The 25,758-nt window shown below is 34.7% G+C and overlaps 1 protein-coding gene across 7 annotated transcripts in view; it reads left to right on the forward strand.

The window, feature by feature from the left end:
• The window catches only part of TANC2 (tetratricopeptide repeat, ankyrin repeat and coiled-coil containing 2), a 266,923-nt gene that overhangs the window by 20,226 nt on the left and 220,939 nt on the right, over nt 1-25,758 (forward strand). For all 7 annotated transcript variants that reach the window (XM_081027315.1, XM_081027317.1, XM_081027318.1 and 4 more), the window contains exon 2: nt 23,707-23,800. In XM_081027315.1, coding sequence (XP_080883441.1) covers nt 23,734-23,800 — 67 coding nt within the window. In that variant the 5' untranslated portion in view covers nt 23,707-23,733. The remainder of the gene's footprint in view (nt 1-23,706; nt 23,801-25,758) is intronic.

Raw genomic sequence — 25,758 nt, forward strand, 5'->3', positions numbered from 1 at the left:
CTCAATGAAATAAGTCAGACAGAGAAAGACGTACACTATATGATTTCACTTATATGTAGACGCTAAAGAACAACATAAACAAACAAAACGGAAACAGATGCTGAGATAATAGAGAACAAACTGATGGTTGCCAGAGGGGAGAGGGGTTGGAGGGCTGGGTGAAACAGATGAAGGAATTAAGAAGTACAAATTGGTAGTTACAAAATAGTCAGGGAGACGTAAAGTACAGCATAGGGAATATAATCAATAATATTGTAATAACTATGTATGGTGTCAGGTGGGTACTAGATTTATTGGGGGATCACTTTGTAAATTATATGAATGTCTAACCACTATGTTGTACACCTGAAACTAATATAAAATAACATTGAATGTCAATGGTAATTGAAAAATAAAAAAATTGGAATAAAAATGTTAACATGTTCTTGCAGATAACTTATTTTGATCTTAATGATAGTATAGTTATTCTACTAATTGCTTATAAAATTATGAGTTTGATATTCTGTGGTTTTAGGTGATTGCAGTTTCTGAGACTATGCAGTCATTGCTAAGAATGTTGATTAGAAAACTAAGTTATTTCTCATCCTCAGTCCCCTAGAAATTGAGATTGGAGTTTTTGGGGTTTGTTTTGGTAGCACTAATATTGTCAGTTCTATTACAACACTTGTTTTGAAAATGTGAATTTATTTAAGTGGAATTGAAATGTTAGGGAACAATCTGAGCATAACGGGAGTTGCATGGCTTTTGCACAATTTCCTCTGTGAGCAACAATATGTAAATGCAGAAAACTACACCCAACTGAAACAAATTGTGTAGAAATACACAAAATGCACAGACATCAAACATCTATACCAGATACCTGAGTTTACCTTTTGTGTTGTGAGTTATATCCATCCACATTTGGTGTTATAAATTTATATGTGGCATCTGATAACCCTCCTTCACCACTTCACAGCAACTCACAAGTTGCAACCCTTTGACACACACTTCCACAAAGCAAATCTTAGGTTTTTTTCAAGGTAAAGTACCATTTTTATTGTAGTATTTATTTCTTAGCTATTTAATATGTGTAAAATTGTACTACCTTTTTTTTTCAGATTCCTACTATTTTTGCTTCCCCCTACCCCAAGGAATGTCTTTCTTTTTTTCCTTTTTAAAAAAATCCTTTTATTTATTTTAAGTGTGTTTTTCCAGGATCAGCTCCAAGTCAAGTAGTTGTTTCAGTCTAGCTGTGGAAGGCGCAGCTCACAGTGGCCCATGTGGGGATCGAACTGGCAACCCTGGTGCTATGAGCATCGCACTGTAACCAACTGAGCCAACCGGCTGCCCTCACTCCCCCATATTTGCTTTTTAATGCATCACTGATGTATTTTTGAGTGTTCTCTTACCCCCATTTCCCCCCATAAACCCTCTGTTTTTTTTTTAATGAATAACAAAATTAAAAAGATTTTATTGCAAAACACAAAATATTTTTTTAAATTTATTGGGGTGACAATTGTTAGTAAAATTACATAGATTTAAGGTGTACAATTCTGTATTACATCATCTATAAATCCCATTGTGTGTTCACCACCCAGAGTCAGTTCTCCTTCTATCACCATATATTTGATCCCCCTTACCCTCAGCTCCCACCCCCCACACCCTTACCCTCTGGTAACCACTAAACTATTGTCTGTGTCTATGAGTTTGTTTCTCATTTGTGTTGTTTTCTTGTTGGTTTTGGTTTATACACCACATATTAGTGAAATCATATGGTTCTCTGCTTTTTCTGTCTGACTTATTTCGCTTAGCATCATACTCTCAAGATCCATCCATGTTGTCACAAGTGTTCCTGTATCATCTTTTCTTACTGCCGAATAGTATTCCATTGTGTATATATACCACAACTAATTTATCCACTCATCTATCGAAGGACATTTTGGTTGTTTCATGTCTTGGCCACCGTAAACAAAGCTGCAATGAACATTGGAGCACAGGTGTCTTTATGGATAAATGTTTTCAGATTTTTTGGGTAGATACCTAGGATTGCTGGGTCATATGGTAATTCTATTCGTAATTTTTTGAGGAACCTCCACACTCCTTCCATAGCTGCTGCACCAGTCTGCATTCCCACCAACAGTGTATGAGGGTTCCTTTTTCTCCACAGCCTCTCCAACACTTGTTACTATTTGTCTTGTTGATGATAGCCATTCTAACTGGGGTGAGGTGATATCTCGTTGTGTTTTTTATTTGTATTTCTCTGATGATTAGTGATGTTGAGCATTTTTTCATATGTCTATTTGCCATTTGTATGTCCTCTTCGGAGGAATGTCTCTTCAGGTCCTCTGCCCATTTTTCAGTTGGGTTGTTTGTTTTTTCGTTGTTGAGTTTCATGAGTTCCTTGTATATTTTGGATATTAGCCCCTTATCGGAGGCACTGTTTGCAAAAATCTTCTCCCATTCAGTCGTTTGCCTCTTTATTTTGTCGATGGTTTCTTTTGCTGTGCGGAAGCTTTTAAGTTTCATATAGTCCCATTCGTTTATTTTAGCTTTTACTTCCATTGCCCTTTGGAGTCAGATTCATAAAATGCTCTTTGAACCCAAGGTCCATAAGTTTAGTTACCTATGTTTTCTTCTATGCAGTTTATTGTGTTAGGTCTTATGCTTAAGTCTTTGATCCATTTTGAATTAGTTTTGATACATGGTGACAAATAGCAGTTCAGTTTCATTCTTTTGCACGTGGCTGTCCAGTTCTCCCAGCACCATTTATTGAAGAGTCTGTCTTTCCTCCATTGTATGTTTTTAGCTTCTTTGTCAAAAATTATCTGTCCATATTTATGTGGTTTTATTTCTGGGTTCTCAGTTCTATTCCATTGGTCTATGTGTCTGGTTTTCTGCCAATACCATGCTGTTTTGATTATTGTAGCCCTGTAGTACAAGCTAAAGTCAGGGAGTGCGATACCTCCAGTATTGTTCTTTTTTCTTAAGATTGCTTTGGCTATTCGGGGTCTTTTGTGGTTCCAAGCAAATCTGATGATTTTTTGTTCTATTTCTTTAAAAAATGTCATTGGGATTTTGATGGGGATTGTGTCTTCTTCAATTTCTTTTAAAAATGTCTTATAGTTTTCAGCATATATAGGTCCTTCACATCCTTGGTTAAATTTATTCCTAGGTATTTTATTCTTTTTGCTGCAATTGCAAAAGGAATTGTTTTTTGTATTTCTTTTTCTGAGATTTCATTGTTAGTATATAGGAATGCAATGGACTTTTGTACGTTGATTTTGTAGCCAGCAACTTTACTGTATTCGTTGATTGTTTCTAATAGTTTTTTGGTGGAGTCTTTAGGGTTTTCTATATATAGCATCATGTCATCTGCAAAGAGTGATATTTAACTTTTTCATTCCCAGTATGGATGCCTTTTATTTCTTTCTCTTGCCTGATTGCTCTGGCAAGGACTTCCAACACTATGTTGAAAAGCAGAGGTGATAGGCGACAGCCCTGTCGTGTTCCTGAACGTAGAGCAAAGGGCTTCAGTTTTTCACCATTAATTATGAGATTAGCTGAGGGTTTGTCATATATGGCCTTTATTATGTTAAGGTAATTTCCTTCTATACTTATTTTATTAAGTGTTTTAATCATAAATGGACGTTGTATCTTGTCAAATGCTTTTTCTGCATCAATTGATATAATCATATGATTTTTGTCCTTTATTTTGTTTATGTGATGTACCACATTGATGGATTTGTGGATGTTGAACCATCCTTGTGCCCCTGGGATGAACCCCTCGTGGTCGTGATGAATAATCTTTTTAATGCATTGTTGTAGTTGATTTGCTAGAATTTTGTTTAGGATTTTTGCATCTGTATTCATCAGAGATATTGGTCTGTAGTTTTCTTTTTTTGTGTTGTCCTTACCAGGTTTTGGAATCAGGGTAATGTTGGCCTCATAAAATGAGTTAGGGAGTACTGTCTCTTCTTCAGTTTTTTGGAAGAGTTTCAGCAGGATTGGTATTAGATCCTCTTTGAAGGTTTGGTAGAATTCACAAGTGAAGCCATCTGGTCCCGGACTTTTGCTTTTGGGAAAGTTTTGGATGACTGATTCATTTTTGATTTTGTTTATTAGTGTCTTCTCTCTTTTTATCTTAGTGAGTCTAGCCAAGGGTTTGTCAATTTTGTTAATCTTTTCAAAGAACCACCTCTTTGTCTCATTAATTTTTCTATTGTCTTTTTGTTCTCTATTTCATTTAGTTCTGCTCTGATTTTTGTTATTTCCTTTCTTCTGTTGACCTTCTTTTTCTTTTTCTAGTTCTTTAAGGTGTAACGTGAGGTTATTTATTTGGGATTTTTCTTGTTTCTTGAGATAGGCCTGTAATGGTATAAATATACCTCTTAAAACTGCTATCGCTGCATCCCCAAAATTTTGGATGTATTTTCATTGTCATTTGTTTCTATGTAGCTTTTGATCTCTCCTCTTTGACTCAATCGTTCTTTAAAAGTATGTTGTTTAATCTCCATGTATTTGTTTTTTCCTGCTTTTGCAGTTGATGTCCAATTTCAAAGCCTTGTGATCAGAGAATATGCTTGGTATGATTTCAATCTTCTTAAATTTGCTGCGGCTGATTTTATGTCCCAATATATGGTCTATCCTTGAGAATATTCCATGTGCACTAGAAAAGAATGCATAGTCTGATGTTTTAGGATGAAGTGCTTTATATATGTCAATTATGTCCATTTCATCTAATGTGTCATTTAGGGCTGCTATTTCATTGTTTATTTTCTGTTTGGATGATCTATCCATAGCTATCAATGATGTATTTAAGTCCCCTAGTATAATTATGTTTTGGTCAATTTCTCCCTTTAGCTCTGTTAGTAGTTGCTTGGTATATTTCGGTGCTCCCTGATTGGGGGCATAAATATTGATGACTATTATGTCTTGTTGTATAGTCCCCTTTACCATTATGAAATGTCCATCTTTGTCTCTTGTTATCTTTTTCACCCTGAAGTCTGTTTCATCTGATATCATTATGGCTACACTTGATTTTCTCTGGGTACCATTTGCTGGGAATGTCAATTTCCACCCTTTCACTTTGAGTCTATGCTTGTCCTTGTAACTGAGATGTGTCTCTTGGAGACAGCATATGGTTGGGTTTAGTTTTTTGATCCAATCTGCTATCTGTGCCTTTTTATTGGTGAGTTCAGTCCATTTACATTTAGGGTGATTATTGATATGTGAGGATTTCCTGTCATTCAATCTTCAGTTTTCTGGTAAGGCTGTGTCTCCGTTGTTTCTTTGCCTTTTTGTTGTTGTCTGTTATTTCTGTGTGGTGGTATTCTATGTTTTCCTCTGTTTCTTCTTTTATTAACAGTATATATTTCAGTTCTGGATTTTTTTTTGAGTAGTTACCCTTAAGTTTATGTAAAAGAAAGTTTGATATTTAGAGTATTCCATTTTCTTCAGCACACTTTCTTTCTCCATTCCCATATTCCAGTTCGGGCCTTTACTCTCCCCCTTTTTATGTTTTGGTTGCCACAAATTGTCCCTGTTGATGGTGGTCGAATAGCCTCCTTTAGTATTTCTTATAGTGTAGGTTGTGTATTAGAAAATTCCCTCAGCTTCTGTATGTCTGGAAAGGTCTTTATTTCTCCTTCATATCTAAAGGATATCTTTGGATATATTATTCTTGGCTCATAATTTCTCTCTTTCAATAGTTTTGATATTTGGTTCCACTCCCTCCTGGTTTGTAGAGTTTCTGCTGAAAAATCTGATGATAATCTAATGGGCTTTCCTTTGTAGGTTACCGTCTTCTTTTCCCTGGCTGCCTTGAGGATTCTTTCTTTGCCATTGATTTCATTGACAGCTTCAATACAATGTGCCTTTGAGAAAGCCTGTTAGGATTGAGGGAATTAGGTGTTCTATTTGCTTTTTGGATTCGAGGATTCAGTTCTGTCCACAAGTTTAGGAAGTTCTCATCAACAATTTGTTTGAATATATTCTCTGTTCCCTTCTCTCTTTCTTCTCCTTCTGGTATTCCCATTATTCTTATGTTGCTCTTTCTGATGGAGTCAGAAAGTTTTTGTAGAGTTCTTTCATTTCTTTTAAGTCTCAAGTTTCTTTCTTCTTCCATCTGTGTAATTTCCAGGTTTCTATCTTCAATGTCACTGATTCTTTCCTCCATCTGGTCAACTTTACTACCTAAGCTGGTTATTTCATTCTTAATTTCTTCTATTGAGTTCTTAATCTCCAGAAATTCTATTTGGTTCTTTTTTAAAATTTCAGTCTTTTTCGTGAAATGCTCATGTTCTTTGATTGTGCTTCTGAGTTCATTAAACTGCCTTTCTGTGTTTTCTTGCATCTTATTTTTTCAGAACTGCAATCTTGAATTCTCTGTCATTTAAGTCACATATTTCCATATCTTTAAGTTCCTTTTCTGGAGATTTTTCACTTTTTTTCTGAGCTGTCTTGTTGCCTTGGTTATTCATGGCAATTACTGATTTATTATTTCTCTTCCTAGACATCTACAGGAGTGGGTTCTGCAACAGGTTGATAGGAAGAGGTCTTTCTTTTGTTTTCCAGTACTTGTTGGTAGAATGTTTTATTTTCTGTTCGACTGCAGCGTTTTTTTTCCTCTCTCACACGGTAGTACTATGTTTTCTGTGCACTATTCTAGCTTCTCACACAATGGGGGGATTCCCTGGGAGACGGGCTTCTCCTCTGTTAGCAGTTCACCTGGGTCATAGAGCGCCACGTCCCTGTGGGTATGCGGAGAGCTTTTGAAGTTCCAAAGCTCTTCCTGCACCAGATTCAGAGCCCGTATGTTTCAGCAGTTCTGTTTACTCCTGCAGGGATCCGCCCAGATAGATGGGGCCAGGGGCGGGGTGAGTTGTGAGAGGTGGCCCAGAGCAATGGCAGCGACCACCACCACAGCCGGTCCCGTTTCCACAGCTCCCTCCCCTTTGCCGGAACTAGTTGGGCTGCGAATCTTTGCCATCCATAGTTCTCAGAACAGCAAACATTCTGTTCTTTTGATCTGACACTGCTACTCTTCCGCTTCTAGCACCGGGCAGGTTGGGGTGGGGTGAGCTCTGGGAGAATAGGGAGGGGGCGGCTAGTCTCAGTGCCTAAGGCTTCCGTTCTCTGCTCGGCAGTGAGGGCTTAAACCACCGTTTTCACCTTCTTTCCTCAGTCTTTTCTCCGAGGTCTCTGCCGTGAGCGTTGGGTTCAGCCGTGTTATATGCTGCCCCCTCAGCCCTGTGGGCCATAAGCAGAGCCCTAGCAGTCAGAGTTCTTCCCTCTCCCGCAGCTGCGGTAGTTCTGGGATGCAGCGAGCTCGGAGCACTGAGCTAGGTCTGCGTCCTGAGCCCGCGTGGTTCCGTCTCCACACTTCTCCCTTCCCTCCTCCCCCGCTCGCGCGATTCTCCCACCTTTAGGTGAATTTAGTGGTGGGCCTGTTCATCTTGCTTGTGTTCTGTACAGGGAGTCCTTTGTGGAGTTATTGTTGTTCGATTAGTTGTAAATTCCAGGGGAGCTTTACAGAGGCTCACCTCACGCGGCCATTTTGATGATGTCCAAACCCTCTGGTTTTAATTGTGTGATTTTACATATAATTTTAGGATGGGTTTTTCTATTCTGCAAGTCTACTATTTTTACAGTTTAGGTTTTTAATATTTTATATTTATCTCTGATACATCTAGAATTTATTTTTGTGTATGAATAGAAGTAGGAATCTATTTGTTACCCCCACCCTCCTTGTTTCTTTAATGGTTAACCACAAACATTTACTGAATCCTCTTCCTGTCTTGATTCTGTCTCATCTGACATTTTACCTTTATCCTATACTTAGGTTTTTTGGGCTCTCTCTGTACCTATATCAATAACTTATTGTTTTAATTATTAGTGGCTTATTTATAGCAATTGAAGCTTTATTTATAGACATTTATTGGGAATTACAAGAAATTAATGTATTTGTGTAGATAGATTCCTGTTTTTAGTTTTAAGTTCTGGTATTGTTTTGACATGAAGGATGTTTAACTTTGACAATTGGTGTCTTGGAAAAATTGCCCTAGAAGCCTCCCTTAGGTCTAATAACCATGCATATAGTGGTAATAATTTTTGTGATTGTATTTTTAAAATAGGGATGTGATGAGAGGATGTCACTTATATTTTTTTCTTTAAGTATTTTTAACACCTAAAAAATCATGACAATAAACCAGCAAAATAATTTTATTTTAAAACTCAGTAGGATTATTTTCACCTACTATATAAAGGTAGGTAGATAAGCATCTGTAATTTTTGGTACTACCCTGCATTTTGTGAATACCTCTATCACTGAATTTTACATTATATGAAGCCATTTATGTTATAATAGGGTCTCTTACTGTCCTATTAGGCTGTACGTTTTTGAGTGCAGGACAGTGTTGCCCAGCATGCTGCTGGGTACATAGTGGATGCTTCAGAAATGTTTGTTTACTTCAGCCTATTAGTAATCTCTCCTTCTTGTAAACCCCCATTACACGTTTTATTTCTCTTGTGGTACCTACCACCTTCTATCTTGAATTGTACTTGGGTTCACTTTTCCTTAACTCTCCTTACCAGACTGGATGCTCCTTTTAGGCAAGAACTGCAATTAAATTTTTAAAAATTTCCTTCAGTACCTGCTCACGTCCTTATACTTAGGTCACTCATAATAAACATTGAATAAATGGAAGATCAGAAGACATTTATTTAAAAAATGTTATTTATAGGTAATCCTAGAAAAGGATTTGAGGCAGCCTTGCCATTTGTATTTCACGTGTTTTAGAAATAGAGATGCATTCCTAATCCCAAGAATATAATTAGTACAGAATTTTAGCTAATATATGTTACTGAAATAAAGTTTTTGCTGTGTGTGTATGTGTTTTGGTTGTTTCTTGATGTTATTTATAACAATGCTTAGTGCCTGAATTTAGTCCTCTAAAATAGCAGTTTAATTTTAACTTCATAGGCATGTGAGACCAGTTCATTACATGGTTTGGAGAAACCAAGGGAAAACAAATGATGCAGGAAGTGGTAGTGGTAGTTCTGTAAATACTCTTCTTTTCATTTGACCTTTTACTGAACTGGTGACAAAAGAGTTCTGTAATGTAACTTTAAAGTATTTTATTAGAAATGGATATATGAAAAAGGATCTAAATTACAACAAATTTTTTTTCATGATTTTGGAATTTTTTGGTATATGTGCCACTGGACTGGGTATGCATTGAGACAGCATAGGTTGATAGGATAACTGAGGATGCAGTCAACATGAAAGGCAGAGATTTTCTAAAATGCTCTCTAATCTTTCACCCTTTAAGATCTTTTCCTCTTTGTGGGGATTCACAGAAAATTTATACTGACTTAATATTTAGAAATTTATATTGACATCAATAATGAATAAATACTTTTGAGTGATGAAATGTTTTAGAACTAGACAGAAATTGTGAATGTATTACATGCCACACTGAGTTTTACTTATTAGTTATTTTTTAAATTGTAAAAGTATATTTAATAAAAATTTCACCTTTTTCTCCGTTTTAGTACTGTATTCATCTCCTGTGGGAACCACTGTCAAGTTTTATGTGTGTTCTCTCATAAGTTTTGCTTCATAGTTCTAAATGTATATCTAATACAGTTCATAAACACAATTTTTAAAATTACACTAAGGCCATACTTTACATATTGCCCTGTGACTTGCTTTTTTCACTTAAGGATAAAACTTGGAGAATTTTTCATTTTAGAATAGGTCTACTGCATACTGTTTAAACCATACGTAGTATTCCATAATTCATAGTATTTCATATGCCAAAATGTAGTCATTTCTCTATTGATGGGTCCTCCATTCCTCCCTCTTTCCCTCATTCTCTTTTTCCTTTCCTTCTGTTTTTAAAAAAACAGAAGAAATAAAGTTTTTAAAAACTTTATTTTTAAAGCAGTTTTTGATTCACAGCAAAATGGAGCAAAAAGTACAAAGAGTTCCCATGTATCCCGTCTCCACACACATAACGCCTTCCCCATTACCAGCATTTTGCACCATAGTGGTACATTTCTTAAAATTGACGAGCCTTCATTGACACATTATTATCACCCAAGATCCATAGTTTACATTAGAATTCACTCTTGGTGGTGTGCAGTGTATGGGTTTTGACCATTGTAATATCATATAGCATAGTTTCACTGCCCTAAAAAATCCTCTGCTCTGCCTATTCATCCCTCTCTCCCCTCAAACCCCTAGCAACCAATACTATCTCCATAGTTTTGCCTTTTCTAGATTTTCATATAGTTGAAGCCATATATTATGTAGTCTTTTCAGATTGCCTTTTCTGATTTCTCCTGTAGATTGTCTGTATAATGTGGCCTGAAACAATACTCCGATTTCTGGGACTTTTTAACTAGGAGGTGCTGCTTACTTACTGCAGCAGAGCCACTGGCATGTATGGTCAGACATGGAGTCTGTAATTTCACCATCCATGTGGGGGACTGGTGGAGAAATGTACACAGATAAAGAAATAGAAAATATGAAAGGTAAGTTGGAATACAGATTGAGAAGCTCCAACATATATAAAAACGGAGTTTAGAAAGCAAGAATAGAGAACACATACACAGATTCTCAAAACTCAGGAAAATAAATTGCCACTAGTTAAGAATAATCAGGAACAAGTTCCGGTCGAGATGGCCGTGTAGGTAAATGCTGTGCTTATCTCTCGCATGACCACATCAAAATTACACCTAAACTACAATACAATCATCATTGAGAATCTCTTGAAATCTTGTGGAACCGAAGCCCTACAACTAAGGACATACAGAAGATGCCACCTTGAGACTAGTAGGAGGGGCAGAGATGCAGAATGGGCTGGTCCCACAGTGGCGTATGACCATTAAAAATTAGGAGGGTTATCTCAGTTGCAGAGATCATCCCCAAAGAATAAAGGGGTCCCAGCGATGTACCAGGCTCTTCAACCTAGGGTTCCAGTGCCAGGGAGAGAAGTCCCCATAATTTCTGACTGTGAAAACCAGCAGTGATTGTGGCTGAGTGAGACGGAGGGCAGCTGTACTCCCAGATGCTTCTCTTAAAGGGCCTGTGCACAGACTTACTTACAGAGTAAGAGTTGGGAAACTAACTCTGTCTAAAAATTACCCCTGGATTAAAAAGAAAACTCAGAAGTGAAACAATAGGTTATATAGAAATGAGCATCTGTGAAGACCTGTGGGAGGTATCCAAGTGGTATTTGAAGAAAACTTTACAGCTCTAAAATGAATTTTATTAAAGCCCAGAGCATAACATTTAAATCAATTAACTCTGAATCTAAGAAACTAGATAAAAGCAACATGATAAATATAAAAGTAAAAGGGGAATTTAAAAACATGAAAACAGAAGTCAATAAAACAACATTTTAAGAAAGATTTAACAGATACACCCCAAATCTAGTTCTTTGAAAAGAACAATAAACTGGGTAAATCTCTGACCAAGAAAAAGGAGAAAATATTTATAAACGTTAATCTCTTTTCCTCACACTTCACACCCACCATAGCAGCAAATCCTGTAAGTCCTACCTTTAAAATACAGAAAGCGATTCTGACCAATTTGTCCTCGTGGACAAATCTCTTATTTGGGCTTCTCCTGAAGCTTCCTGCAGGCACCCTGCAGTCCATCCCAGAAGCAGCCTTTCATCACAGTTTTCTAATGGTTTCCCATCATACTGAGAATAAAATTCAAAGTCTTTACCAGGATCTACATTGCCCTTTACAGTCTGAACCCTGGCTCTCTCTGTGACCTCACCTACCATTCTTTCTTACCCTTCTCTAGCCACACTGGCCTTATTCCTTGAACATTCCAAGCGCATTCCTGCTTCAGTATTTTTGCAATTGTTTTTACTCGGACCTGGATTGTCATAAGCATTTTGAAAGATTATCTACTCACTTGATTTGGGTCTCTGTCATTGTCATCCCTTAGAGAAACCTTCTCCTGATCTTACTTATGTCAAAATAGCACCTCATCTCATTCGCTACTCATTACCCTTCCTCATCACGTTTTTCACTACTTGAAATTAGATAATGTATTTTTTTGTTTACTTATTGTCTGTTTCCCCTTCTGAGTTGGCAAAAATTTTGTCTAGCTTTTTAAACTTTACATCTTTAACACCTAGGATATTGCCTGATACACAATAGAAAATGATAACTATTTGTTGAAGGCAGGAGAGAAAAAGAGATCTAATCACAGAGGTAATGGAGATTAAGAATAAGAGAATATTGCATGTAAATTTTGGCTAAAAGAATTGAAAAATTAGATGAAATGATTTTTCCAAGAAAAATATAAATTACAGTATTTTAAAATAAGTGAAAATCCATTTAAATGAAATATCTAGGATGGGTAAATCCATAGAAACAAAGCAGTTCAGTGTTTACCAAGGGCTGGTTTCTGAATTCTGGGAAAGTACTATATTTTGCCATATATAATGCACACTTTTTTGCCCAAATTTGTGAGAGAAGAATAAGGATGTGCATTATACATAGGTAGTACTAATTCTGTATCCATGTAAATGTTTTTAATTCTTTTATTTGTGCTTACGAGTAAAAGTGTAACTCTAGAAGTCAATAACGATATCTGTATACAAAATAATACCCTGTAATACGATAATCGGTTTTGTTGAACTTATGATGAACTTGCAATGAAAGTAATTTTGGCCAACAAAGTGAAATGAGCGATGTATTATTGTCCGCAGAGTAGGTGACTCTGACTTGGTGAGATAGGTGACGCCGACTTTATTACCACAGGGTGAACAGCGTGACATTTCTCTCCATACACTTTAGGAGGGAGTTAGCAATGTAGTTCATGATTTTACAAAAATTATTGGAATATCCCTTGGAAAATTAAAATGAAAGATTTTTTTCCCTGAAAGTTTGGTCCAAAAACTTGGGTGTATATTATACACCGGAGCACATTATACACAGCAAAATACGGTATGTCAAGCTTTCCCCCTGCACTGGTGAATTGATTGATTTTTTAGTTATCAACTCTTCTTTATATATTTCAACTGTGGGTTTTAATTGTGCGTGCATGTGTGCATGTGTGTGTTACCGTTTTAAGTAAACCTATATGTCACTTATTTTCCTTTTAAGTATTTCAATGTCATTCTTTTTTTTTTAATGATTATTTCCTGTTCCTGTTTTATGGAGGCCATATATTGTATTGTCTCTTGGATTTGAATTAGACCTTTTAAAGGGCATCTCTTTCCTTTGATTAGCTGGATTATAAACTCCCTGAGGGGAGTTTATTGTAGAGATCTTTCGTCTATTACTTTTTTATTAGCACCAAGGACAGTGCCAGGCGCATGGTAGCATGCAAGTAAATGTTTGCATGGATGCATGCATGCACCCGTTATTTTGTAGCATTTTTAGAAAATATGCCTCATGTCGATTTATGATATTTATCTGTGTTTATCACCAGATATAGTGTATGGCTTGGCCTTGGCTTTGCCATTAGTTCATTCATTATTTATTTATTGAGCCTCTAGTACGTGCCAGTCAGTGCGCAAGTATAAGGACGGCAGCGAACGTGACAAACATGGTCTGAAGTCTCATGGAACATATGTATGTTTAGTTGGAAGTCAAACATTGTCATTTATTAGTGTTATAAAAAGTCAAGAAAAAGGTGGTAAAGTATTAATACTTACAATTGCTGGAGTTAATCTAGTCTGGGGCGTGAGTAAAGGTATATATTGGTTAGAAAAGTTAGGTGTGTAAGAAATAAAAGATGATCAAACAGCTTAGTGACAATGCCAATTTACTGGGCTACAAAATGCTAGAGGTGAGTTGTTTAGGAAAGTGAGATTTGGTTATCCAGGTAGTAGATGACAGAGTAATGGCAATGGATGAACCAGAGAGGGGGAGGGCATGAGAACAGCTTTTTATTTTTTTATTGGAGGATCGTGAACATAGTAAAATGCTGATGGAAGGAGCCATTAAAGGAAGAAGTTCAAAATACAGAAGTCAAAATATTAAAGGAAGAATGGGAGGGGCTGTGGAATTCAGAGCAAAGGTAGAGAATTTGACCGGAATACATTTAAATAGGAGGAGAAAGTGTGTGTTAATGGGTTTAAGTTTGTAGGTTTGTTGGTAAGTAGTTGAAAGGAGTCTTTCTGATAATTTTGATGGTACATATTTTTATTTGTGTTATAGGAGCCAACACAGTTAAGAGTGATGGGAGAAATGGGAGGCCAAAGAATATTCAGAAGGAATTAGCTAGAGAAAAACAGTAGATTGCTGAGCTGTGAAAATGGTCACTTGAGATTTGCAACTGTGGGGCCGGCCTGGAGGCTTAGGTGGTTGGAGGCCATGCTCCTAACACTGAAGTCACTGGTTCGATTCCCACATGGGCCTACAGCTAAGATTGTGAACAACAGCTCTCCCTGGAGCTGGGCTGCTGTGAGCAGCCAGAGGTTGGCGTGAGCTGCCGTGGGCTACCATGTGCTGCCCTGACGGTGGCCGGCAGCTGGCTGGCAACTGACTGCCTCAGCTGGGGGGAGCGCAAGGCTCATAATACTGCATGGGCCAGGGAGCTGTGTCCTACAACTAGACTGAGAAACAATGGCTTGAACCAGAGTGAGAGTGGGGGGGCGGGGGGGGGGAAGAAACTTGCTACTATGCATTTCCAGTATATCAGTCTGACTAATAATGTGACTAGTAATGTGATTTTCCCCAGTAGTGCTTAGCAGCCCTTTGTATAGTTGGAATCAGCTTGAATTTTGATTTTGTCTGATATGTGAAAGCAGAGAAGAAAGGGGCAAGGGAGTTTGGGATTTTGGTGGGAGAGGATTGAAATGATAGATCAAGGATTCCCATTTAGAGAGGGAGGGAACTAAACACCAGAGGAGACTGAAGCCTAGGACTTTAAGCCTTCATTTTTATCCCATTTGTTGGAAACACTTCCTAAAATCTGGAGAAAAAGATTTCTACATATATTTCCTTGTGTTGTTACATGCTAGATTTTGTGAAAGATGTGCCCATCTTTCTCTCATGATGAACTTCACACATTGATCAAAAATTTACACTACATCTAAAGAGTTCACAGGGCACCGCAGTCTCATAACTTACCACTTAAGGACAACAACATTGGGGTGTGCCATGGGTGTACAAGGGGTTACAGAAACCTAAAACTTAGGCTGAAACCTTGCTATCAATCTATACAATCTTCAAGTTTCCTTTAAGGCCTTCAGTGGTGACCTCTGTTTACAGTTTAGGGTGGTAAACATATACTAAATGAGCACTAAACAACTATGTAGTCATTAACTGTGTTCTTCTGCCAAGTTCTCTTTTAAGTTTTCTATATAAGAAATTATGCTATCTTTTAGGTATTTTTAAAATATGCATTTTTAAAAGCAAGGATATCTATTTAATTGCTAAGCACCTCTTCCATTAAAACTAGGTATTTTAAAATATTACCACTTTTTTTCTAACATTTCCATCACATATGTATCCTTTCCCGTAATGTTTACACATTTATTTGAAATGTTTAGTAAATATGTGTATATATGCATTTTGTTTTCTTACACAAATTTCTTTGAAGGGAAGCTCTGGGTTGATAAATGCCCAAAAATAGGTAGCATTTACTTTAAAGATATGTAGTTTACTTTTCATAGTTACCAAGAAGTTTGTTTTCAAGGGGACTCTGAAGGCAATATCTAAATTAATATTGTGGAGAGAATCATAAAAGGATATTTTGTTGTTTGCCTGGGTAAGGAAAGGTAATCATTCATCATTTGGATCAATACGCATTCTTGATTTTGTAATTAGAGTTCTCCTGATAATATGTTAGTTTATTACTTTTTCTTATTAATTTTATTATTATTTTATTTTTTATTTAAAATTTTATTGGGAAATACTGTGGAACAGTGTGTTTCTCCAGGGCCCATCAGTTCCAAGTCGTCCTTCAATCTAGTTGTAGAGGGCGCAGCTCAGCTCCAAGTCCAGTCAGTGTTTTCAGTCTTAGTTGCAGGGAGCGCAGCCCACCATGCCATGCGGGAATTGAACCGGCAACCTTGTTGTTGAGAGCTCACGCTCTAACCAACTGAGCCATCTGGCCGCCCCTCCGGTAGTTCAGTGGCAGCTAGTTGTCTTCTATCTAGTTGTGGAGAGCGCAGCTCACTGGCCCATGTGGGAATCGAACCCGCAACCCTGTTGTTCAGAGCTCGCGCTCTAACCCACCTGAGCCATCCCGCCGCCCCTATTTTTATTTTTTTATTATTTGAAACATTTTATTTATATCCTATAGAACTTTAAAAGCATTTTCATTGTATAATTTATCCATTAGGCATAATTCTAATATCAAGAAACTCATTTCTAGAATTAGAAAACAGAGAAAAAAGATTAGAATACGCCAATCCATCACAAAATCAAAAAAGGAGAATAAAAAAATACTACCAAACTGGCCTTTTTTGAGCCTTGCTTTTGCTCAGGGGCTCGCTCCAAGCCCTTTGGAGTGTACTTTTTCTTCTAATAAACTGCTTTTTCATTACTTAAAAAAAAATACTACCAAACCACTCAAAAGAATATAGAAAAAGAGATTAATGGAAAAAAATACTGATTAATGGAATGGAAAATACCCTATAGGAAAAGTTGAAGGAGTATTGTGATTATTTAGCCTGAGTAACGCAGAAGTGCTTAATAGTTAATTTGATTACATTATTACATAAGCATTTTAGCGAAGGGGGACATTATGCTCTTTTGTTTGAATAACAGGATAAGAAAAGGACTTTAGATAGCTAGGAGGGATGAACATTGAAAGTGAAAATTGATTGTCCACTAATAAAATAGTGCAAGAAGAAATTGAGATAAGATATCAGTCTCCAGTGTTGGTGGACCATTAACAGGAGAATAGTCAATACTTTTCCTGATGGTTTAGACTAGGTGTCACAAACATAAAAGCTTAGGAGTCATGTAGATAGCATGATGTTCGCATCAGTTAAGTATATGACAATTAGAAATGATTGGGGGCCGAGAATGGCTTGTGTGTTATCATGCCAGAGATGCACTTACCAGGACTTTATTTAACGATTCCTCCTGAGAGAGTTAACATTTTAAAATTTGGATATAAAATTTGGAAAAGTAGGATAAAAATTAGCCATATGTTACTCTCATAAATACAATTAGGTCAAACTGCCATTTCCCACTTAGCTTTAATTTTGTGGAGTTTCTATATTAATATTTTATTTTAATAAATTTCCTAGTGGTGTGTTAACTTGAATGAGAAAGTCATTTTACCAAATTGTAACTATGAGATGGATAATTAGCTTTAAATTATATTATATGTTTCATTTCATTCTTTATGTATTTCAGTCAAGTTTTATAAAATATTTTAGGATTAGCAAAGGAAAAAAGATTGTATACTTCAAAAGTGATCATCAGTATAATTAATTTATCCCACCCATCATCATTTTCTATTTAAATTAACTTTAGAATGTTGTCTTGGAATCATTATGTTGTATACCTGAAACTAATATAATGTTGTATGTCAGTTATACCTCAATAAAAAAGATAAATTTTATGGTATATTTTAAAACATGAAGTATATTTCACATAAATCCTTATATATAACACAATTTCTTTTTTATTAATTGGGGAATATTGGGAAACAGTGTGTTTTTTCAGCACCCATCAGTCATTGTCCTTCAATTTAGTTTTGGAGGGCGCAGCTCACTGGCCCATGTGGGAATCGAAGCGGCGACCCTGTTGTTAAGAGCTTGAGCTCTGACCACCTGAGCTATCCAGCTGCCTTATATAACACAATTTAAGTCTTTCAAATATTAACGAAGTAAGTACTTGTCAAACTTAGAATTTCTTCTTCTCAGTCTCAGAAAGTAAGATTAGGGGGAAAGAAAACTAAGATTAGTTCTCAAAGTGAATATATAAAAGGAATATTTCATAAATGTTTGAAATATTCTTTTTAGGATTTGTCACCATATTTATCTTCGTTGATAAAAAGGGTAAGTTATTTTTTGGTATTCACCTTATGTCTTTATGTTTTACATTGTATCTAGTGACCTTGATAAATTCACTCATTCTAATAGTTTATAAATTCTTTTAGGTTTTCTAAGTAAATCATATTGTCTGTGAAAGTGACACTTTTATTTCTTCCTTCCTGTTCTTTTTACTTTATATTTCATGTTCTTACCTTTTTGTGCTGGCTACGACCTCCAGGAACACATTGTGTGAGTGGTGATAAGTCTCGGGGAATATTTTCAATCATTCACCGTTAAGTATGATGTATGCTGCAAGTTTTTTATTTTTAAACATATACTTTTATAATATTACAGAACTTCTCTTTTATTTCTACTTTTGTACAAGCTTTTTAAAAATGTTGAATTTTATCAATGGCTTTTGATTTCATCTATGGATGTGATCTATTTCTCTTGTTAATGTGGTAAATTGTATTGATTTTCATGTGTCAAATCATTTTTGTATTTCTGGGTTTAACCCCACCCACACTTGGTCCTGATTAATGTATTGATAGATTTGATTTTTGCCACTATTTTGCTTAGGATTTTTGTATCTGTGTCAATAGAGAGGAATGTAATAACTTCTTTCTTGTAACATAAGTTTGTTACCAAACTTATGCTGACTTTAAAAAACTAATTTGCAAGTGTTCCCTGTTTTTCTACTCTGTGGAACAATTTGTGTAAGATTGGTATTCCCTAAATGCTGGTAGAACGCACTATTGAAATCATGTGGGCCTAGAGTTTCCTTTGTGGGGGTGTGTTTTTACCTTACATAAAAAATTTCAAACATACAGAAAATGTAACATAATTTTACAGTTAACACATGTATATTCACCACTTAGAACCTACTGTTAATTTTCTATATGAATTATGTATTCTGTAAATGCTTTATTATACATCAGCCTTCTCATTCCTTTAGCAATTCATGACTGTTAAAAACAAATTGATGATATAAGTGTAGGTCTATTTTTGGACTACCTGTTCTGTTCCATTGAAATGCATCCCTTTTGAAATCATTTTTTGATGCATTTCAAAGTAATTGGAACATCAGTATGCCTTCCTCTAAATATGTAAGCATGAATACCATTAAGAATAGTTCAGTATTTGTTTACTTTATTCTTTTGAGGTAAAATTTACATGCAATGTGATGCATAAATCTGATTTGAACAGTTGCTAAGTTTTGACAAATGTATACATCTGTGTATCCCAGATTCCTCAAGGTACAGAATATTGTCATCATCCTGGACAGTTTCTTCATGCCTTTTCTCAGTAAATCCTGTCACCTACCCTTGAGAGACAAACATTCTGATTTTATTCTACCATAGATTACTGCATATAGTTTTATGTAGTGTTCTTTCATTCATCATATTATATTTTGAGATTTGTCTATTTTGTTGAATATATGAATACTTCATACCTTTTTATTGAGTAGTGTTCCACTTTGTAAAAATCCTAGTTTATGCATTTTCCTATTGATGGACACCTGGGCTAGTTTTTGCTATTATGAATAAAGCTGCTAAGAAGGTTGCTGTACTAGTCTTTTTACGTGCATGTTTTAATTTCTCCTCCTGGGTAAATACTATGTAAGGGGTGGTGTCATGCATTAGATATATGCTTAGTTTTATAATAAACAGCTAGGCTTTTCTCTGAAGCAGTTGTACCATTATACTCCTAAAACAATGTATTATGAGTTTCATTTGCTTTCCATCCTGGTCAATATTTGGTATTGTAAGGCTTTTAAAAGTTAGCTCTTCCGGTGGGAGTATAGTGGTAGCTCATGGTAATTTGTATTTTCCCCAATGACAAATAGTGTTAAGCCTTTTTTTCTTTTAAAACAGTGTTTTATTCTTACTTGAGTAGCTCTCCAGAAATAGCATATTTTGTTGTTTTCTTTTTTTTTCAATTAAAGTTTATTGGGGTGACAATTGTTAGTAAAGTTACATAGATCTCAGGTGTACAATTCTGTATTACATCATCTATAAATCACATTGTGCGTTCACCACCCAGACAGAGTCAGTTCTCTTTCCATCACCATATATTTGAGCCTTTTTAATATATCTTCTTTTTACAAATGTCTATTCAAATCTTTTACTCATTTAAAAATATTTGTCTATTATTGAGTTGTAGGTGTTCTTGGATATCAGTTCTGTGTGACATATATGTTTTTCGAATTATTTCTCCCAATTTGTGACTAGCCTATTCATTTTCTTAATGTTACTTTTGATGAGAAGATTAAAAAAAAAAATTTAACGAAGCCCAAATAAATCAGCTTTTTCTTTTATGGTTATTACTTTCTGTGTTCTAAGAACCCTTTGTCTATCTCTAAATAAAGAAGGTGTTCTACGTTTTCTTCTAAAAGAGATGACTTTAGCATTTATGTGATGTTTGATGACTTTGAATTTTCATGTATGGGTTAATTTTTTTTTAAAATGAGTATCTGCTTGTTCCACCACCATTTGTTGAAAAGACTTTCCTTTATTCATTAATGACTTAGTTGAAAACAAATGACGATATAAGTGTAGGTCTATTTTTGAACTACCTATTCTGTTTCATTGAAGTACTTGAATACTTTTGCGGGTACCATATTGTCACGATTACTGGAGCTTTGGAGTTGTATAAGTGCTCCAGTCTTTTTGTGAGTGTCCAAGACTGTTTTGAATGTCCTGGGCTCTTTGCATTACCCTGTGCATTTTAGAAATCAGCTTTTCAATTTCTACAAAAATGCCTGCTGGAATTTGATTGCGATTGTATTGTCTCTTTAGAACAATATAGGGAGAATTGACATTTTAACAATATTGAACCTTCCAATCTATGAACAAGATATGTCTCCAATTATTTAGGTCATCTTTAATGTTTTTGTAGTAACTTTTTGCAGTTTTTACTATCTTTTGTTAAGGATTTTTGAGTCGTATGTTCATGAGATAATGTGGTTTGTAATGTTCTTTTTCTTGTAATCCCTGTTAGATTTTGGGATTAAGATCATGCTGCCCTCATAAATGTGTTGGGAAGCATTACTTCTATTTTCTTAAAGAATTTTTTAAGATTGGTGTTATTTGTTCTTTAAATGTTTGGTATTCTTCACTAGTGAAATAATCTGGCCCTGTAGTTTTCTTTGTGGGAAGAATTTTGATAAATTTTTTGATAGTTTTGTTAAATTGTATTTTTCGAAGAATTTTTTTCATATAACATTAAATTTAGTTTAAAGTTAGTGTAAAGTTGTTCATAATATCTTCATATTTTTAAAAAGCCTTTCCTATCTGAAATGAGATCCCTAATTTTATTCCTGATATTGGTAATTTCTCTCTTTTTTTCTTGATCAACCTTACTAAGGGTTTATCAGTTTTACTACTTTTCAGAAATACAGTGTTTGCTTTGTAGATTTTATTTATTTTGGACTTGTTTTTTGTTTCATTCGTTTTTACTCTTTACTCTTTGTTTCCTTCTAATTTGGTTTGATTTGCTGTTTGTTTTTGAACTTTTGAGAGAGAAATTTACATACTGATTTTTATCCTCTTCTAATAGTACAGGCATTTAAGGTATACATTTATTTACAAGCATTGCTTTAGTTCCATCCTATGTTTCCATAGGTCATGTTTTCATTATCATTCATTGCAAATGCTTTAAAATTTCCATTGTGATTTATTTACTCTTTTTGACTCACGGATTATTTAGAAGCATATCACCTAATTTTCAAACAGTGGGAGCTCGATTTTTAAAAATTATTTACTTCTAGCTTAATTGCATTGTAGTCAGAGAGTATACTCTCAAAGACTAAAGTGTCTGAAATTTGTTGAGACTTGTTTTATGACCCAGCACGTAGTCCGTTTTGGTATGTGTTTTGTGTATAATTTGTGTATTCTATTTTTATGTGGAAGAGAGTGCTATGTATATTTATTAGGTTTAGTTGGTCAATTGTGTATTTCAAATTTTACATACCTTAGTAAATTTTTTTGTCTGCTTATTTTGTAGCTATTGACAATGGTGTGTTATTGTCCCATGTGATTATGGATTTGTCTGTATTGCCTATTAGTCTTGTATATTTCTGCTTTATATATTTTTAAGCTTTGTCATTGGGTCCATTCAGATTTAGAATTATGGTATCTTCTTGTTGATAGGACTTTTTAATTATTATGAAATGTTTTTATATCTAGCAATTCTTATTGCCTTAAATCTACTTGTCTGATATTGACATATCTGTTCCAGCTTCCTTTAGTTGGTTTTTGAATGGTGTATCTTTTCCCATCATTTCATATTCAGTCTTTCTGTGTAAATAGTGTTTCAGTGGAGTATTTAACATAATTAACATATAATTTGAGTTTAAAACTAACATCTAACTAATGGTTTTATATTTTATCCACATGTGCTGTACTTTTTCTCACCACCTTCTTTGGTTCAATCAAATATTAATATTTTAATTATTTTTCTCACCTCAGTTAGCTTTTAATGGCTGTTCTAGAAATTACTACATGAATTTTGAGTTATTGCAGTCAAATGTAAATTATTATTTCTGTCAGTAAATTTTGCACAATACAGCTGTCTTAGAAACTTGAACTCAATATACTCCACTGCTGCCTTTTTGGTTATTGTTATCATGAATTTTAAATCTACATCTATTTTAAACTTAACAAGCTAGTAATATTTTTTACAGTATGTTTATTCATAGGTACCAACATATTTACCTTTTCTATGGCTCTTTTTGCATTTCTGTGTTTTTTTTTCTAGTATGATTTTCCTTCTGTAGGAAGAACTACCTTTTCGTATTTCTTTTACTGATGAATTCTTTTTTTTCTGAAATTACCTTTATTTTGTTTTTCAAACATATTTTTAACTGTGAATAGATTTCTTGATTGCATCTATTTTCTTTCAGAATTTTTAAAAAGTCATCCCATTGTTTTCTGCCATTTGATTTTCAACCGTTCTCTCTCTGTGCTTTTGTTTCGGTATTTTTTGTTAACCTCTGTTCTTGTTTACATTTGCTCATTTCAGTCTACTGGAGGCACCAAGTACTGACAACACTTTTGGGAAATTTTTCTATGAAGAACAAGGATATAGTAGCAGTGATTAGACCATGTGGGACTAAAGAGAGAGGACTGCTTATTTGATTTTGGTTAAGACATACTAATATGTTTATGTTATGATTGGAATGATTCGGTAACGAGAAAAAAATGGAAGTTGTATGAGAAAGAAAAGGAAGATGATTTTTGGATGAAAGTCCTTGAGAAGGTGAAAGAGGACATAATCTAAAGCACAACTGGAAGGATTTTTCTTTGGTAGGAGTGGGATATAAAGAGGAAAGGCTCTGATTTGTGTATATCAGTAGTCTTGTGAGGCGGAATTCTGGCTTGATCAATGAAGAATATGCAGCTGCTATAAGTTTCTAGACTCTTAAACTTTGGATGTGTGTGTTGGGCATATCGGAAAATTGTCCAAGAAATAGAGTCAAATGCAAAGGTAGCTACCTAATTCTTTTTTCTGTTTCGGGGTACTCTCAGTGATGTCTACCTTTATCTTTTAGGGTACTAAGTATTGGTACTTGTAGGGTACTTGTAAGGAAATGTTTAAATGTTTAATTAAGTTAATTAAATGTATTTGGCATATGGTTAAAACTTCTGTAGTATATTTTTAGACATAATTTCTTACATATAATGCATTTAAAATTAATTCCTAGTATTTTGAATAGAAAATCAAGTTTTCTAACATATTTACTCATTTTCTTTTGCAGTTTTGTGAGTACTAGAATAGCACAACCATGTTTCGGAATAGTCTCAAGATGCTTCTTACTGGAGGGAAATCAAGTCGTAAAAACCGATCAAGTGGTAAGTGACTATACTACATTTATTCTGTGTGATATTTTAGAAAGGGAAGTTCTTTAGGGATCTGAATTAATGCTACACTTTATGTATTTGTTTATTAAATGGTTTATTTAATTGAGAAAAAAAGAAAGTTTATATTCCTATAGGCTGTCATACGCTTAATAAGAGGTAGGAACACTTGAATACTTATCAGGAACAGTCAAATAAAGGAAAAGCATGTAAAGAAAATATTTATTTCTAATACATGAGAGTGTAATGCATCTGTGCACCATTTATTAAAAACCTTCTAGACCTAAGTTTACTTTCTGAATTAACATGTGCAATTATTTTAGTCCTAGGCACTCTTTGGGGAATGAAACTGTAAAAATAGAAACTGTCCTTAACTGTTGTACAGAAAGTGAAATATAAATTGAAGATTTTTACAGTCATTAAAATAAAGTTTATAAACAATTTAAGAACAAAGGGGTAATTCTCAGGCTCTTAAGTTAAAAATAAACTGAAACTGTATATATACTTTTTGGGGCAGAAATATTGAAGAGGAATGTCTCCTCATGTAATGCAATCATGTTCATTTCTGTTTTCTTGTGACATATGGAGATTTTAATAAAAATACCTGCATGTACTCACAGTATTAAAAGGTGAATGATGGGGCTAAGAAATGAGTGAGATGCTAAAAGGAGAAAAACATCTTTTAAAAATTGCTATGGTGCATCATTCACAAACTCTTGTCCTCAAGGATCTCTAGAATGCATTTCTATAAATGGGAAGGAAGTACCATCAGTACAGTTATAAGTTAGTTGTTGTCTTACTTTAAAGAAATTCAATAACCAGAAATTTAATCTTAAAAACAAGCTCTGTGCTCTCCCCACCCCATTTTCATAGATTCTTGTTTACAGGTTTTTCTTACTTCCTGGAGAAAATAGGTTAACTTTTTCTAGATTCAAAGTGTTCTGACCTGGAGTCATGATATTCTTTCATTCATCCCTAAGTGTCTTGCCATCAAAAATGCTGATTCTTTACAGGAGTTCCAAAGGGATCTTTAGACCAAGATTTACTCAGATAGGAAATAATCTGGTCATGTTTCTAAACCAGGGATGAACAAAAAGATTTGGTTTTGTTTTATTCCTAAACCACCATTAATCTTTTACTTTAAGAAAACTGAAGGAGCATGTAACATTGAAAAATGTTGTCTTTACTATTAGAATGAGACTGACAGTCTTGCATAGTAACTCCATGGTTGAACAATTTTCAAATGAAATGTTTTTTGTAAAGTTATTTTGTGTAATCAATAGGATATGTCAGTGAAGTAATATTAATAAAAAGTATATGATAAACATATAGCTATGATATTAATTCTGTTTCTCTAACAAAATGGTTTTAATATCTTCAGATGAGTCTATGGTATTGAAATATCCTTTTCACATGTATGTTAAGATATAAAATTTGGAAAAATACTTCGTTCACCTCTGCATACAATTGATTCAGATTCAGTCAGCATACATTTATTGACTGTTATGTGCCTTGCACTATGTTAAATACTTTAACCAAAAGTATACTCATATATTAGTCTATATTAACAGAAAATATGTGCAAAATTTGAAAATTATGGGGTGATTTTCTTTTGCTCATTGAAGATTTTATTTTAGGGAGCCTATGGTTTTGATTAGGAAAGAATGGTAAATATCATTTGTAGTTATTGTAAAGCATTTAGATAGTATTAGGTTGGTGCAAAGTAATTGCAGTTTAAAGGTTAAAAATAATTGCAAAAACCGCAATTACTTTTGCACCAACCTAATAGTTTGTGCTTAGACCAAGATTGGTATTGGGAACAGAACGTTTCTTATCCACTTTATATCCTTGGTCCATATTTCTTAATAAATATTTGTCATGTGGCATGAATTTTCTGAAAAAGTCATAATATTATTTTGTCTTATATGTGGTTGTTTTAAAAATATCAGATA

Source organism: Rhinolophus hipposideros, assembly GCF_964194185.1.
Source record: "Rhinolophus hipposideros genome assembly, chromosome: 20".
In the NCBI taxonomy this organism is placed as follows: Eukaryota; Metazoa; Chordata; class Mammalia; order Chiroptera; family Rhinolophidae; genus Rhinolophus; species Rhinolophus hipposideros.